The 16,508-nt window shown below is 55.9% G+C and overlaps 1 protein-coding gene across 1 annotated transcript in view; it reads left to right on the top strand.

Annotated features, from left to right (window-relative positions):
• Positions 1 to 16,508, top strand: part of AGRN (agrin) — a 128,889-nt gene that overhangs the window by 109,902 nt on the left and 2,479 nt on the right. The window contains 15 exon segments of the mRNA XM_050909387.1: positions 284 to 640; positions 1,889 to 2,081; positions 2,743 to 2,958; positions 3,223 to 3,452; positions 3,933 to 4,067; positions 4,233 to 4,326; positions 4,760 to 4,924; positions 5,336 to 5,447; positions 6,580 to 6,591; positions 7,998 to 8,114; positions 8,449 to 8,638; positions 9,417 to 9,504; positions 12,549 to 12,581; positions 13,954 to 14,178; positions 14,849 to 14,952. Coding sequence (XP_050765344.1) covers positions 284 to 640; positions 1,889 to 2,081; positions 2,743 to 2,958; positions 3,223 to 3,452; positions 3,933 to 4,067; positions 4,233 to 4,326; positions 4,760 to 4,924; positions 5,336 to 5,447; positions 6,580 to 6,591; positions 7,998 to 8,114; positions 8,449 to 8,638; positions 9,417 to 9,504; positions 12,549 to 12,581; positions 13,954 to 14,178; positions 14,849 to 14,952 — 2,271 coding nt within the window.

Genomic DNA, 16,508 nt, shown 5'->3' with positions numbered 1-16,508 from the left:
CCAGGGTGGAAGGACAGGCAGCACTGCGGTGCTATGGAGGAGTGTCCTGTGCAGACACGCATCCTGTGCAGGCAGCTGCCGGACTCGTAAGCCGGGCCATGCGGCAGGAGCCCTGGGGCCCGGAGAGTGGAGGGGAGAGGGCTTTTGGGCATGCGATAGCCTGGGTGAGCCGTCTGTCCAAGCCTCTCTGCTGCCATCTCACCCCAAAAGCCCGAGCAGCTTTCCCTGCCCCCAGAGAGGGTTGCAAAGCACCAGCCTCCACCTGCATTTTGCTGTGTTTCAGACTGGATCCCCAGGCTCTTCACCACCACTGTGACCACAACCACAGCCACCACCATGGCACCCGCCACCACCCGGAGGTACACCACGGCTGCCGCCGCCACCACAGTCCACGTCCTGCGCCCAGATGCCGTGGGCCGACCCAGCACCAAGACGGCAGGAGCTGTGAGCACCAAGAGACCCACCTCCACCCTCCCTGCCACCACCCGGCGGAAGCCTACGCGCCAGCCCCCCGCCACGAAGAAACCCTTGCGGCCCTGCGACTCTCACCCCTGCCTGCACGGTGGCACCTGCGAGGATAACGGGAAGGAGTTCACCTGCAGCTGCCCGGCAGGCAAAGGGGGAGCCGTCTGTGAGAAACGTACGTGCCTCTGACCTGTGTCTGTCCATACTCCAGCCAACTGCATTGACTGCAGGGTGATGGAGAGACGTTGGGGGCACATGCAAACCCAGCCCCATAACTAGCACGGGCGCTGCACGTGCACCAGGCAGGAGGCACTGCAGGGGCCAGTTTAACCAGCTTTCTTAACTCTGCCAAGAACAGGTTGTCCATGCACTATGCATTGTAAGAGGCAAGCACGGCAAGGCTGCAGGGTAAGAAGGTGCCAGAAGCAATTTCTTCCTGGCTCCACTTCTGATATGCCTGTGCCCCAAATCATGGGGATTGTGAGCTGCTGCTTTTTTTATCTCAGCTCATGGCATTGTCGCTCACAGCTCCTGCAGCTAGTGACTGCTAGTTAGTGTAACAGAGAGATAGGTACTAACTGTCCTCTTGAACACCGGGAGATGTGTGCTGATAATTCAGACTCTATTTCCCGGCACTCAGAGCTGCTTAGCAAACAGCTGCAGACTGGCAGCATGCTTAACCAGAGCTGCTGTTATTTACTGTGAGCTCCCACTGGCAGTTTGGTGTCATGCCGGGGGCTCTGGGTGGTTGTGAGTGCTTATTCCTGAAAAGCTTTGTCCCTAAAGCTATAAGCTGGAGTGCTCAAAGCTGCTACTGGATGTGGGTGTCCAGCCCTGTTAGTTTTAATAGGGCTTGGCCTTCCAGATCCCTTGGAAAATCTCAGCTGCAACAAATAAAAGCCTGGAGTGAAGAATGTAAATCTGTCATGTGGGATTCTGGGAGGACAGATAAAAATTATCTAAGGAGCAGGGAAGTTGAGTTACGAGGAACTGCATGTGCAGCAGAGCTCAGCTGATGGCACAGGGGATGTGATAGCTGGGCATGGAAAGGACCAACAGCACTGGTCCTTACTCCTCCACTGGGAGGAGCTGATTGGGACACCACTGAAGCTAAGTACTGGGAGAGCAATACCACAGATCTCTAAAGCCTGGGAGCAATCTCTGGTGGGCATGCCATCACGAGAGGAGTTGTTGGTTGCTACCAGTACAACTGTCTAGGAGGCAGTGACAGGGGTAATTGCACAGGAGCATGGGCCCAGAGGAGAGAGCGAGCTTCTTTCTGCCATTTCACAAGAGCTCTCTTTGTTTGTACAGGTAGGAAAATGTTCACAGGCTCATGTCAGGTCTTTATCTGCTCTCTATCCTGTTCCCTCCTCTACTTCATCCCCTCTTCCTTTCTCTGCCCTGCTTCTGGCTCTTGCAGCTATCAGGTACTTCATCCCCAGCTTTGGTGGCAAGTCCTACCTGGCCTTCAAGATGATGAAGGCATACCACACCGTGCGCATCGCCATGGAGTTCAGGACTGTGGAGCTGAGCGGGCTGCTGCTCTACAATGGGCAGAACCGCGGCAAAGACTTCATTTCCCTGGCGCTGGTTGGTGGCTTCGTGGAGCTCAGGTGGGTGCCCTTCCCCTCAGCCCTGTGTGGCACGGAGGAAACGGAGCAGCCGCTCTTGCCAGAGCGGTCCTTGCAGAACACCGGGAGGATGCTGGGCTTGAACTTGCAGGCTAAGAAACAGTAGCATCAAATGGACAAGAAGAGGAGGAGTGTTTTTTCCAATGTAATAGGAATGCTAAGGGGACTCATTCCCTGTGGCACTTTTCAACAAAGTTAATTCACTTATTTCAGTTTGAATTTTGAAAAGCTAAAAGGTGTGGGAGGTTGATTTTTTTGAGCAAGTCAGAAGTCTTTTTTTGGCACTGTTTTTGTACTGGAAAAAGAAATGCAGGGGAAAAAAGAAAGGGAGAAAGGCCCCAGAAATCTGAGCTGAAACGATTTTTCCAGTTCCAAAAGCCAAACACGCAGATTCGGAATGAGGTGAGCTGGAGGGCAGACCTCTGGAGACTGCAAAGTCCAGATGAGTTCTGAGGCAGTCGGTCCTGATGCTTAGCAGGGGACGGCTGTGTGCTCCGAGTGCAGCCTGGCCCAGAGGTGGGGAGGGAGAGGGGCTCCCAAGTGCTCCCGCTTCTCCCTGGAGGCAGCAACCCCCGTGCCACAGCACTGATGTCACCTTTCTGCAGGGTGGCACAGACACAGGCCTCCCCTTCTTCTGCTCCAGGTTTAACACTGGCTCTGGCACAGGCATCATCACCAGCAAGGTCCGTGTTGAGCCTGGCAAGTGGCACCAGTTAGTGGTGAACCGCAACCGCCGCAGCGGCATGCTGTCTGTCGACGGGGAGCCCCACGTCAGCGGGGAGAGCCCGACGGGCACCGACGGGCTCAACCTCGACACAGACCTGTTCATCGGGGGAGCGCCGGAGGACCAAATGGCTGTGTGAGTGAGGGGGCTGGACCGCTGCCCTGGCTGTCGCAGCATCTGCTGCTGCTGCGGGCAGAGCATCCATGGCGGCTGCAGCCCTCTGCCTGCTAGCAGGCTCCAGGCAGTGGCTGGAGGGTCGTTGTGGAGCGGGGCTTCTCTGGGTCTGGGGGCCTCTTAATGCCCTGCTGGGGAGGACAGCCTGACCCAGATGCTTGGAGGCCTCTGCATTTTTGTCCTCAGGGACAAAACCCCCACCCACTTTGTCCTCTGTCCCCTCAGGGTGGCAGATCGTACCGCGGCTACAACCGGCCTGAAGGGCTGCATCCGCCTCCTGGATGTGAACAACCAGATGTACGACCTGCGGGAGAAAGGCAGTGATGTGCTGTATGGCAGCGGGGTGGGCGAGTGCGGCAACGACCCCTGTCACCCCAACCCCTGTCACCATGGTGGCATCTGCCACGTCAAGGAGGCAGAGATGTTCCACTGCGAGTGTCTCTACACCTACACTGGTACGGGGAGGGGGCTGCAGACAGAGCATTGCTGGGGCTCCTGATCCCGCTGGCTGGCTCTGAGGGATTCCAGAGCCTCTGGGGCTCATGTTGTGAGCTACAGTGGGGAGGGACGTGGTGTGGAGCGTCAGCGGTGGGTTAGAGGGAGAAGTGTAGGATGAAGCCGCATCCAGTGAAGTCAATAAATGTAGAATGTAGACCTATTCATATGCACATAAGACAAGGGCCAGGATCTGCTTGTTCTCATGCACAAAAAAATGCATCCCTTGCATTTTAGGGGTGTAATCTGGCAAGGGTATCATCTGCCATTTGCGGGGTCCACTGTGGGGGGCTTCTTGTGTCACGGGAACCCAATCTGAGACAGGAGAAAAAGGCTGGCAGGGCATCAGGAGACATCAGAGACATCTGTCTCTGGCCAGATCGTGCCTGATGGCTGTTGGTTTGAGATGCTTGACGTGACAGGCTGCCTTTCTGCTGCAGGCCCAACGTGTGCCGACGAGAGGAATCCCTGCGACCCTACGCCCTGCCACGTCTCTGCCACCTGCCTGGTGCTGCCAGAGGGAGGTGCCTTGTGCGCCTGTCCCATGGGCCGGGAAGGAGACTTCTGCGAGCTAGGTGGGACGGGAGCTGGCAGAGGAGCGGGTCTGGGGAAGGGGGTGGAACTGAAGGTGCTGATTTCCCCAGCCTGGGTGGCCAGGAGGCCTTGCCTGCTGTGGCTCTGGGGCACTGGCTGAAGCTGCTCTGCCTCCTCTTCCTCACCATTCCCTCGTTTGTGCCCAGTGACAGAGCAGGACCACACCATGCCCTTCCTCCCGGAGTTCAATGGCTTCTCCTACCTGGAGCTGAATGGGCTGCAGACCTTCGTTCCTGACCTGCAGTAAGTGCCAGGGAACAGGAGAGGGGCAGGCGAGCGCATCGCCTGTGTGGCTGATTCGGGGGAGAGAGCTCATGCTCTGAGTCTCAGCTGTCACACGCTGGCTCTCCCTAGAGGTCTTCCCTCTTGCGTGCTGGAGGTTTTGTCCAGAGGGACTGGCATCGCCAGAATCCCTGCAGCCAGACTGAGCCAGCACCACGCCCTGCATGCTTGGGGTGGCAACAGGCTGGGTAAATAGGCACCGCAGAGCAGCGTCCTGAACATGGCAGATGTGTCTCTTACCTGGCAAGGGTGCCTTACAGGGGTGGCATCTCTCTGCCATACCTGTAGTCCCAGGCAGGCAGAGGTTTCCAAGGGCTCGGCACACGGGGGTGGAGGAGGAGAGTGTGTGGCCAGCTGGATTGTAGGGTATCCATAATCCTTCTCTCCTCAGGGACAAAATGTCCATGGAAGTTGTGTTCTTGGCCAAGAACCCCAGTGGCATGATCTTCTACAATGGCCAGAAGACAGATGGCAAAGGGGACTTTGTCTCTCTGACCTTACACGATGGCTACCTGGAGTACAGATACGACCTGGGCAAAGGGGCGGCTGTGCTCAGGTAGGGTGGGCTGCAGGCTGGGGAGCTGCTCATCAGGGTGGTGGTGACAACAGAGGCATGAGGGACAGTGGTGGCTTTCAGTGTCCAGCACTGGCTTTGAGCTCCCCTCCCCAGAAAACCGTAAGGAATTGGGGGGAGCAGGCTTCATACTGGCCTCGGCTGTTTGCAGTAATGGCTCTTGGTCGGCTGTCCCTCTGTGGGACAGGGCAGAGCTGGGCCTGCCCCCGGCTTGTGCCTCTTTCCCAGGCTAATGCTGGGCTGTCTGCGTGGCTGCAAGCCAGGGCAGCCCAAGCTGGTCAAGCTGTGGTGGTGTGGGCAGCCCAAGCTGGTCAGGGGAGGTTTTCAGGGCTGTGTTTGCAGGTGGTGACGGCAGAGCTCTCACCCGTGTGTCTTCTCCCTTCTCACCACCAGGAGCAAAGAGCCAGTTCCCCTCAACACCTGGATAAGTGTCTTGTTGGAGAGGAATGGGCGCAAAGGGGTAATGAGGATCAACAACGGCGAGAGGGTGATGGGAGAGTCACCGGTAAGTTGATGGGCCGGGGAGAGCTCTCTGGGCTTCCAGCCCTGCTTGTCTCGTGTGAAATGAGCTGAGAAGTTCCCAGGTTCGTGGGCTTTTAATCCCTGTGGTGCATGGCTTTAAGGGTGGAGGAGGAGTGGGCAAGACCTGGGGAGAAAAGGATGCTGCAGGCAGAGCTTGCCTGCCTCTTAGCTGCTCTGTGGCCTGGCCCTGGTGCTGTAGGACAGCAACGGCACACCTCTTCCAGCTCTTCCTCCCTCCTTGTCCCCCACCACACACAGAGCTTCAGCACCTTTGCCAGTGACACGCATGCCCTCATTCTTGGGGCCTTGGTTTCAGGGCTGTGTTTGACTGAGCCCCCATCGCACACGTGCACGCACACACCCTGCCCTTTTTTGCAGGTCCTCAGCTGTCCCTGTATTGGGGCAGGTATGCAAAGCACCCTTGCAGCCCGTGCTGCCACTGTGTTGGGCTCGTGTGGGTTTCAGCCTGTGCCCTTGATGCTGTTGTTGGCTGCAACAGAGTTGCACAAGTGTTGGCTGCACAGAGAGCTCGGCCGGGAGGAAGTCAAGGAGTAGTAAAAGCTCCGTTGCACTGTTGCTGCTGAATCCATTAGTGCCTTCTCTCCTCTGTTTCCAAGCTGGCAGCTTACCTCTCTGACTTCTCCCTGTGCCCTGTCCCCTCTGCACTTCTGTCTGCACAAACAGCAGTTCCCGGGGTTTCATGGCAGGGCCACTGGCCTTCCTTTCATCCACCTTTGCAGCAGGGAAGCTGATAATGCAGGAAAAGCCCCAATTGCTGCTGAACTCATCCTTAAGATCCACCTAGAAGTGCAGCATCGAGATTACGCAGCATTCCTGCAAAAGAAGGAATTTCTTCCTCCCCTCACTCTTGTCTTTTCAAGCTTCTCTCCCAGCGAAGGTTACCCCTGCCCGGCAGGGTGGCAGCAGCCCCTCCTGTTGCCTTCTGCAGCTCCCCTTCCCCTTGCCTGGCTACCCCGGGCACTGGTTGCAGCAGTGGTCTTGCAGCCCTGCATGTTACGATGTTACCCACTGATCGCCCTTTTCTCTCTCTTTCTTTCTTTCTCTCCCTTTGATTTGCATTTGTATTTTTCCCTCCCCTGCTGTCTGGATCCCAGAAATCCCGTAAGGTAAAGATAAGTATGACCCACTGCACCTCCATCTCATCTGCCATTGGCACGTTGTTCTTTGTTTTCCATTCAGATCTCAGTGTTTCACCTGGTCCCCTTCCCATCTGACCAAGCAGCTTTAGGATCTCTGTAGATTAGAGACACTTGTTTCCTCTTCCGTCATTCATTTCTAGCCGGTTGTTACATTTTTTTTCGGAAGCATTTCAATTAATCCAGTCATGTTTCTTGTGTTAACTCCACAAAGCATTAGCTAGTGATTCATATAACTGCATCTTTGCCTCGCTGCTGTGCCTCTGGGTCCGTCCCAGGTGCTCAGGAAGGGACATCGCTCCTGTTGCGTGCCCAGTGAACCACGTGGCCGAAGACTCACCTGGGACTTTCCGTGCTGTGCAGTTGGGGCTGCAGGGTGACAGCAAGGAGGGAGTCTTTCTCCTCCAGAGACACAGCCACGTGAGATGCAGAACCTCCTCTAGCCGTTTGCTGTAGGGCACCTGTAGCAGCCGGATGAACCCAAGCTGAATCCCTCTGCTATGCGTTTGGGTTTAAACATTAGCTCTGGCGAGACTGAAGCAATATTTGTTTACTTGGTTTTGGGGGCCACACAAAACCAGAGGCATCCACGCCTGAGAGCATTAGAACAGCATCTCCCCAAAATTAAATTCACAGGAAATCTTTTCCTTGTGTGCCTGCTGGCAGGCAAGACCTTGCAGCTCGGCATGAGGAGGTTCACTGGAGGCCCCTTTCTCCCAGCACCCTTTACACAGCCTTGTTTGGTGCCAGATACATGGAGCTCATCCACTCCCTGTGCTCGGCAGCAGCTCACCCTGGCAGTGCCGTGGCTGGTGGCTGGCTGCAGGTCCCGGTGGCAGGGCAGGGAGGCAGAGGGCTGCAGGGCATGTAGGGTGGCCGGGCTGGGGTGGGGTGGCCAGCAGGGGCAGGAGCAGTACAGAGGAGAAGGTGGGGACCCGGTCCCAAGCGGGATGCCAAGCCTAGCCTGCCTTTCCCTGCCCAGCCCACCTCCTGCCTGCCGGCCCTAGGGCAGGGCTGTCCCACTTGCTTGGCCACGGCAGAGGCTGTGCTGGGCCCTGGCATGCTTTCCGAGAGGCTCTCCTGCTCCAGCCTCTGCAGAGGTGGCTAGCAGTGCCCCACGCCAGCCCTGCCCGAGGACACAGCCCATACCTTGAGGGAGGAAGGCAGGGAGTCGGGGAGTGCTGGGGACAGGCGGGTGTTGCTTTTTTTTTCCCACCAGCCCGGCTTCTGGTTGTTCATGGGTGTCTGCTCTGCCCGCAGTGCTGCCCTGCTCGCAGCCTCATTTAGTCCCCACGGAGCTGAGCCAAGTGCCCAGCTTGCAGCTTAGGGATAGCCTGACGTCTTCTCCATCTCACCTTCTCCCCTCTCCTCCCTAGGTGCCTCACACTTTCCTGAACCTGAAGGAGCCATTTTATGTGGGGGGAGCCCCTGATTTCAGCAAGCTAGCTCGAGCAGCCGCCATCTCCACCAGCTTCGATGGAGCTGTGCAGAGGGTAAGGCCCTACCGGGCAGCCCAGGGTGGGTGTCTGGCTGGGAGATGTGCCATCTGCACTGGTATTGCTGGAGGAGAGCGAGGACAAGCCTGGGAGCGGGCTGCCCCGGCATGTGGGTCCATGTGCACAGGCGGGCACACTCAGTTGAAGAGCGGCAGCAGGGGGTGGCAGAAGGGGAGGCGGGGGTGCGTCACGGGAACCCATGGGGCTTGGGGCTGGATTCCCATCTCCCCCTTCCCCCCGAGGATACTGGCCTCTGTCCTGCTGCCGGCCCCGCAGAGAGATGGGGAGGTGAAGGCTGACTCCTGTGCTTCCTCTTGCTTGTATCTGCCAGATCTCCATCAAAGGGGTGCCTGTGCTGAAGGAGCAGAACATCCGCAGTGCCATTGAGATCTCCCCCTTCCGAGGCCACCCCTGTACCCAGAAACCCAATCCTTGCCAGAACGGAGGCACTTGCAGCCCCCGGCTAGAGAGCTACGAGTGTGCTTGCCAGAGGGGCTTCTCCGGGGCTCACTGTGAGAAAGGTGAGGCTGCCAGAGTAGGGCTGGACATGGACCCTCACCCACTAGCCAGACACGGCAATGAAACTGCTTCGATGATTAGCTGGTGGCAGCAGGACAGCGCACCACTTAGGCCAAGCCTGACATCTTGTCCTTGTTGTGGCTGCTGGGAGGGATCCAGGGGAAACAAGCTGTGGCGTTTGCAGGCTGGCACTGTTGTGCAGCTGTGAAGTCGGGGCTATGCCATTTCTCAGAAATGCAGGCATTACACTGCATGCAGCAGGGCAAATGCTGCTGCCCACGGGTAGATCACCCAGTCCTGTCACCTCCTCCCATCACTGCACTCTGATCTTGTCTTATGTTGCTGTGCTCACTTGAAGCAGCCTGGGGCAGGGAAATGTGGTTTGGTGCTGTAGCAGATTCACCTGGAGGGCCTGAGCAATGTCTAGCTGTCTCCAGATCAGGGTTTCTTTCCTACTATCTCCCTGAGTTTAGCGCTTGGGCCATCACCGAGCCCAGGTTCCTCCCCAGCTTCAGCCAGGAAACCAACAAGGCTGCAGATTTCATGACAGTTGGCTGCAAAACAGGGAGATGGTCCAAGCTCACAGGCTCTAAAGCCACAGCAAACCTTTCCAGGGGCTTGCTTAGAGTGCCACAGTGCTGACATGCCCCAAGGGATGGCAAGTTTGTGCATGCCTTCGTCCTGTTACGAATGCTTAGTGTAAAGGGGGATTTTCCTAGTCTCCAAGGACGGACAGGCTATGCTACGTTGCCTGACAGCTCTTCTTTTTCCCACCTCCAGTGATCATTGAGAAGGCTGCTGGAGATGCAGAGGCCATTGCTTTTGATGGTAGGACATATATGGAGTACCACAATGCCGTGACAAAGAGGTAACTTGGCTGCTGAGCTGAACCAAGGTCAAAACAAGGAGTTAGGGCTGTTAGCAGGAGGAAGAGCTAGGGTCAAAGAAGTCCAAGTGCAGTGCTCAAAGAGGGGCAAGCCAAACTGGGGCCGTGAGCACTTGTTTCCAGCCCTTACCTCTAAAGCTGCCTTGTTGGCAGAGGGCTTTCCCCACAACGGCAGTGCCTGGCCAACTTCAGGTCTGGATGCTCTCATTCTGCAGTTTGCGGGCCACCTTCTGGGTTAGCATAGTCTGGTTTGGGAGCGGGGTGAAGCTGGCTGAGTGCACCCCATGAAGATGGTTAATGTGGCCTGTGCCCTGCTCCTGGTTGCTGGTGCCCTTCTTTGCCCACGTGCTCAGGAATGGTTTGTGGGCTGGGTGAGCTGTGCTGAGGGGAGAGGTAGCTCTGCCTGTGGTTTAATTCACGCCTGCCTGCCAGCTCCTTTTGTCTCCCTGGCTGTTTGTGCAGCAAGGGTTGGTTCTGCAGGCAGGGATGGGCCGCCGCTGCTGCGGGATCTGGCTAGGCTTCTCCAGCGTCTGCTCGACCCTGACCCCATGGGCTAGGGGTACGTGCTTGGACCCTGTGGTCTCTGTGGCTGTACTGGTCCCTGGGGCTTCTCTCTCAAGATAAGCAGAGCCCACTACACAGTTGCTGACTGAGGTCCTCTTCAGCCTCTGGGCTAGATATTTCTCCTGCAGGAGACTCTTGGTCCACTGCGGTCTGGCTCAGTACCCTTCCTCAGCACTGTGCTCCTACAGCACTCGTGGTTAATTCCCAGCTCCACGGCCCTGGGACAGGGTATTGGATTAGGCTCCGTCCGTCTGCCTCTTACACCCTCAGATTCCCCGCTGCCCTAACACCCTGCCTGGGGAGGGCGTCTGTGTTGAGCTGTTGTTTGTCAGTCTCTGTCTGTCCGTCTCTTCTCAGTGTCCTTGTTTCTTTGTTTTCAAGCCACCTGACCAATGAGATCCCCGCGTAAGTACAGTCCTCGCCGCTGCCCAGCTCCTCCCTGCAGCCATCTGCCCTCCACCACATCTCTCATTGCCACCCTGACCGCCAGCCCACCCACAGGGGAGCGCAGGGCCGGTGCGGGAGGAGGAATACAGGCACTCTCCCAGGGGTCTGCCGTGGGCAGGCGTTCCCATTTCAGGGTGAGGAGGACACAAGCACTGACTGCAGCTCTGGCGGCTCTACAGGGGCCCGAACACAGCCAAGATGCAGCAGGAGCTACGCTGCCTGGCTCTGCTGCAGTCAGACATTGTCCCAGCAGCATGCTGCAACTTAGCCTTAGTTTAGGTGGATGAGCATAGAGGAAGAAAGTTCCTGTGACTTACCTCTTCCATCAGTGGCAAAGGCATTGGCGACGGAAATAAGGGGTGCTCATCCTGCCCTGATTTTTCCAGTACGAATGTGGCGTTGCTGCCGTAGCGAGGAGGCCAGGCTGGGCGCTAGGAGAATGTTCCCCAGTCAGGGGTGTGTGGCCTGGGCAACCCCTCACAATGTGCTGTGCGGGCAGGGGGGCAGAAGAAGGGCCTGGGCAGGCGGGTGGGGAGAAGGGCTTCTTCCCTAGAGCGGGCTTGACAGCTGTTGATTTGCTGTCTGTCTGTCTGTCTTGCTGAGCGGCAGGAGTGGAAGAGAAGCGCTGGTTCATGCAGCTGTATTCCTCACTGTGTGGGGGAGAGTTTGAGTGATACCTGCCTGTCACATCCCCATTTCACCTCATTTTCTACAAGCTGGGGTCAGACAGAGGCTCGGGAGGCTGAGTTGCGTGCATGCATGCATGTCAACACCTGGGGAGCCGCAGAGCCCATCACCTGCATGTTCTTAACAGTTCGGGAGGTGCTCTGGTGTTTTGGAAAGGGCTTTTTAGGAGCCAAGCATCCTTCCAAGCTAGACAGTGCCCTACAGCAACGAGAGGCATGTAGTGGCCTGCACGACAACTCTGCCATGTGGCAGAGTGCCCAGCTGTCCCTTTGCCCAGACATGAACCACATCCCTGCAGATAAGCAGAAAGCTGCTACCTTTGTGTCCTGCCTCTCCCAGTGCTCTGCAAACGGAAGGTCACCATTCCCAGCCTTCTCCCTGCCAGAGCCAGCCTATTTTGGCTGTGCATGCCCCATCCTGCAAGGGAACTCAGCACTTCTCCCCAGATCCCTCTGCTGGGATTTGGCAGCGGCACTCACGAGCCCTGCCAGGGCTGAAGGTCCCATTGGGCTGCCCATAAAAAGCAGTTTCTTCTGCCTCCAGGCAGACACCGGGGTGTGCCTTGGGCAGGACTAACACTCCAATTGCTTCTCTGGGCTCTGCTGGCCATGACATGCCCGTACTTTTTTTTTTTGAACGTACATTTTTATATATACATCTAGTTAGAGCTGATTGTAATGCCAGGCCTGTAGCCCCTAACGCTTGCAGGCAGTGCCAGCAGGACAGCTGTAGTCCTGGGTTTCCCCTTCTCCATGCATGCCCTGCTGCCCAAGTGCCCCAAGGCTGACTCAGAGGACTTACGTGACAATTCAGCTATCTGGCTAGGTGGGAGCCCATTCTGCGGCATCCCAAAGAACCAGCCTGAGACCTGCCTGCAGGTCTGCCCAGAAAAGCGTCCTTGTGCAGGGCCATGGACCAAAAGCTCCCGTCCCCCAGCAGTGCTGCTCTCTGTCCTGGCCTGGGATACACATCCCAGCAGGGCAGCATGGGTGATGAGCAGGAACACGGATAGTCCTGACCCAGGAGAGCATTGCAGAATCCCTGCACCGCTGGGACAGGGCTGTATTCACTCGTTGGCATTATTATGCTCCCCTGGCTAAGCAACAACTTGCAAACTTGTCTCGCTGGCTTGAGGAAACTTATCCCCAAGGGCAGTGGCTGAGGCTTCCTCCTCAAGCTGGGCGGTTTTCTCAGCTTGGACATTGTGTTGGGTGAAGAGCTGTTGCTGTGGAGCAGGGCTGTTCCCTGTCTGTGAGCGGGGTGGGAGGGAAGGGTCTCCTCCGCTGTCCTGCGCTTATCGCATGCTCCCCTTTCTTCCTGCATCTAAGTCCTGAAGCGCTGGACTATCCTGCGGAGCCCAGGTGAGTCTGTGCCGGGCTTTCAGCTCTTGTATCTCGTGCTCTGCTGTTGCTGCCTCAGCATGTCTCTGTCTCTGTGTGCGTTCTGTGTGTCCATACCCTTGGCTTTTTATTTATAAGGGATACAGCTCTGCAGATGATGAGAGTAAACATGAAGGAAGCCCTGTCCTTCCAGCATAGGAACAGCAACTCCTATGCAGCTCCAGCTCTGGCCCTCGCTCCTGGGGGACCTAGACAGCAAATAGCCACGGGTGAGGGGAGAGGCTGTTACCTTGACAGTACAGCCCTCGTCCAGCCCTTTGGACGCAGTGTCCCTTGGGAATAAAAAGCTGTCTGTGTTGCCCATGTTGTCTGGTCTATGTGTGCACATGTGTCAGCAGTGGTTCTCAGAGCATCCCAGGAGAGTGGATGGCAACTCATATGGCAACGTCACCTGTTGCCAAGACCCTTTTACCTGTTCCAGAAGGGACTGAGCAAAGATGGGGATGCCAATGTGAGGGAAATCCTGTCCTGCCTTCATTCCTCCCTTGGGAAAAGACACCGCATCTAGGAGAAAGAAGGCTTTACTGCCTCTGTGGACAGTCTCCATCCCCTTCAAACTGCAGGGTGCTCATCGTCTCACAGTCCCCAGCCTCGGGTTCCTGTAGGGCTTTGATCAAGCAGAGGCAGCAGTAGAGCAAATGCCTCCGAGGCTGATGGCTGTGTGGTGATGGCGTGGGGAGCAGTGGTCCCCAGGCGCCCCAGCTCTGCTTGCACCTCGGACACCTGCCAGCAGGATGGTGAAATGGTGTAAGACTTGTGTGTCACAGCTTGCAGGGATTGATGTGTCTGAACTTTACGCTCCATGGACGGCAAAAGCAAGGGGCAGTAGCCCCAGACTGTGTCGTTGGAGGTTCAAGCTGGATGTTGGGGAAAACACTTCATCCCCAGTAGAACTGTGCAGCCCCCGCCCAGGTCAGCAGGAAGATGGAGGAGCTCCAGTCTTGGTGTTCCCAAGCTCAGCTGGGCAGAGCCACAGCTGCCCTCATCTCGCGCTGGCAATGGTCCTGCTCTGAGTGGGAGCTGGGTTAGAGACCTCCAGAGGGCCATTTCTTTGATCCTGTGGCTTAGTTTAGAGCTTTCCATCTGCTCCCACCGCTGTGCACCAGGCCTGGGATATTGCAAAGGCTGCGACCCCTCAAGTGCAGCAGGTAGGGACTGAGACCCCATGCATAGCCTGATGCCAAAGGTCAGTTGAAGGTTATCCTCAGCAGGTGAGCTAGTTGGCTGGGAACAGGGAAGGCTGTTCCGAGGAGCTGACTGGCTGCCTGTTGCTTTTGTAGCCGCGTTTTTAACTCTGCTCTGTCTTCTCCCCTGCTCCCATCTCCCTGTGCAGCGAGAAGGCCTTGCAATCGAACCACTTTGAACTAAGCATCAAAACAGAAGCCACTCAGGGGCTGATCCTGTGGAGTGGGAAGGGGCTGGAGCGATCGGACTACATCGCCCTCGCCATAGTGGATGGCTTTGTACAAATGACCTACGACCTCGGCTCCAAGCCAGTCGTCCTACGATCCACGGTCCCAGTCAACACCAACCAGTGGATTCATATCAAAGCATACAGGTGTGAAGGCTAGCAGGAAGGGAGAGCAGGACCGTGGCAGATTGCTCTGGGATGGGCAAGCTGTGAACTAGGGAGCCTGAGTCATGGCTGTAGCTCCATGCCCTGTGATCCCCAAGGGTCACTCCTCTTCTTGGATAATAATAGAGGAGAGGCATGTGGGCAGTGCCCGTTGGAGGGGTGCGTGTTGTGACACGCCTGGAAATGTCAAAGGGGCAGGCTCAAGGAGGTACGAAAGGTTCGTGCCTTTTATTTTAGCTGGCTGAGGGTTTGACATTCTGTTCATGTTGAGCCCGAGCCATCCCTTTTATTTTTATTGGTGGTGGGAGTGGTGAGCGGATTATGCAGCTGGCATGCCAGGGATTTCTGCTGATGGCTCTGGAGGGTGTGGGAGGAAGCTGTGGCTGCTGGCAGGGCCGGCTGCGGGATGCCCGGGGGATGCCGGAGGGGAGCGCTTGCCGCCGGCTGTGTGGTGCTCCCCGGGGAGGTGTTGCACCGAGGACCTCTGTGCTATGCGGCCTGAGGGAGAGCTTTGCTCCCCACTCCTCTCCAGGTGGACAAGGACTGATGGTGCCCAGTGTCTGGATTTAGCGTAAAGCAGAGGGCAGCTCTGGGTTTTTCCTCTAAGGTTGCTAATCATCTTCTGTTTCTTCTTCCCTCCCTCTGGGAGCAGGGTACAGAGAGAAGGTTCCCTTCAAGTTGGCAACGAAGCCCCCATTGCTGGCTCTTCTCCGCTTGGTGCAACACAGCTAGATACAGATGGGGCCCTGTGGCTGGGTAAGTCGGTGTGGAAACGGTGAACCTCCTCTGCACCCCTTGCTGAGGGGCTCAGAGCTGGAGCTGGGACGCTGATGCTCCCTCACTTGTTTCAGTGTGACACCTTTGCCTCCCAGGTGGCTTTGACAAGTTTGACCTAAAAAGTCCCCTGCTTGTTCTCTGCCTACTAGAGCAGGATGCTGGTGACAGCTGAGGGACGAAGGGTTGGCTTTACCAAATGCCAGTCCTCTCCGTGTCACCATGTCCCCTGAAGAGAGCCGTTAGCTGGCCTGCAGCTCTGGATCCCCTGCTGCCGATGGCATGGAGCACCCTCTCCCTCTTCAAACTGGGAGTGCTCCCACCTGCCGAATTCTCTCGTGTGTGGGAGCCTCTCTTAGTTCACGAGCCTCCTAAATGTCACTTGCTTGGGTAACTCTGGTTCCCAAAGGTGAAATGACTGAATTGAGAGAAGGGTACTTCTGTCTGGAAATATGTAAATACCCGGATTTTAAATGTTGCTTTATTTGCATAACAGAATAAGCAGACATGCCAGAATGTGCCCGTGTGTGCAGCCGAGTCAGTTCCATTTGTGTTGACATAAGTATTTTGATCCTGCAAACAGAGTTTGGCCCATTGCATCTATCTCACACTGCCTGTGGCAGATCTGTCAGCACAGACAGAGGCTAGATTTGTCCTGTAACAGCTCAAATAGGCAAGAAATCCACCCACAAGTGTAGGATAATCGAGCTTAACTACGACCAGTACTAATCTGAGCTAAGAGGATAGTGAAGTCCTTTTTGGAGCCTGAAGGGATGAAGGAAGGATGCCCAGCGACAGGGGATGCTGCAGGTCCTGGACTTCGTTTGTCCCTTGAGGAACTTGCATGACTCAACTCTCCATCTGTAAGTTTAGGACTGGGCTTCTCCTCAAGCAGGTCCTGTAGCAGTGCTAGCGTTCGTGGTTGCAAGGGGGCACAAGGACCACAGAAATCAATGGACAGAAATGTTCATCTGGGGATTTTGATCATCTATAATGAAGAAACAGTAAATTAGATTCTCTTCACACTTTTAGAAGCATTGGTTCTTATCTTCCCAGTCTAAGCCTGTAGTTTCAGGTCTAACCTGACTTACAAGGAGTTCATATTAAAAAATGTAGCCTTACCTCTGAAAAGACAGTATCGCTGATGCCATTTCTCATTCTGAAATCAACCTAGAAGTTATGTGGAAAGCAGAATTTTTCCATGAGAAATTTTTGCTCGGCTTCCCCACTGGCTCTTCCAAAGGTTTTGTTTGCAATCAGCCCTTCGTAATTTCAGGGCCTGGAATGAGCCATAGTTGACATTTCAGTACCTGAAATAAAATTCTGTTTGAATTTGGGACCAGCCTCCAAGGAAGTGAAGTATTTTAAGTTGAATAGGTATTTTAGAATGCAAGTTCCTGTTTTAAGTGTCTTCAGGAAACCTGTATGTATTGGTTGAAACTGGCATTTCTCTGATTTAAAGGAAAATAAATACTGGCCAGGAAAGGGGTTTTTCCCTGCTGTTGAGGAGGGCATTCCCAGCAGTGCCTGCACTGCGT

The sequence above is a fragment of the Gymnogyps californianus genome, chromosome 21 (genome assembly GCF_018139145.2).
Source record: "Gymnogyps californianus isolate 813 chromosome 21, ASM1813914v2, whole genome shotgun sequence".
NCBI lineage: Eukaryota > Metazoa > Chordata > Aves > Accipitriformes > Cathartidae > Gymnogyps > Gymnogyps californianus.
This window is presented reverse-complemented; position numbering and strand designations above follow the sequence as displayed.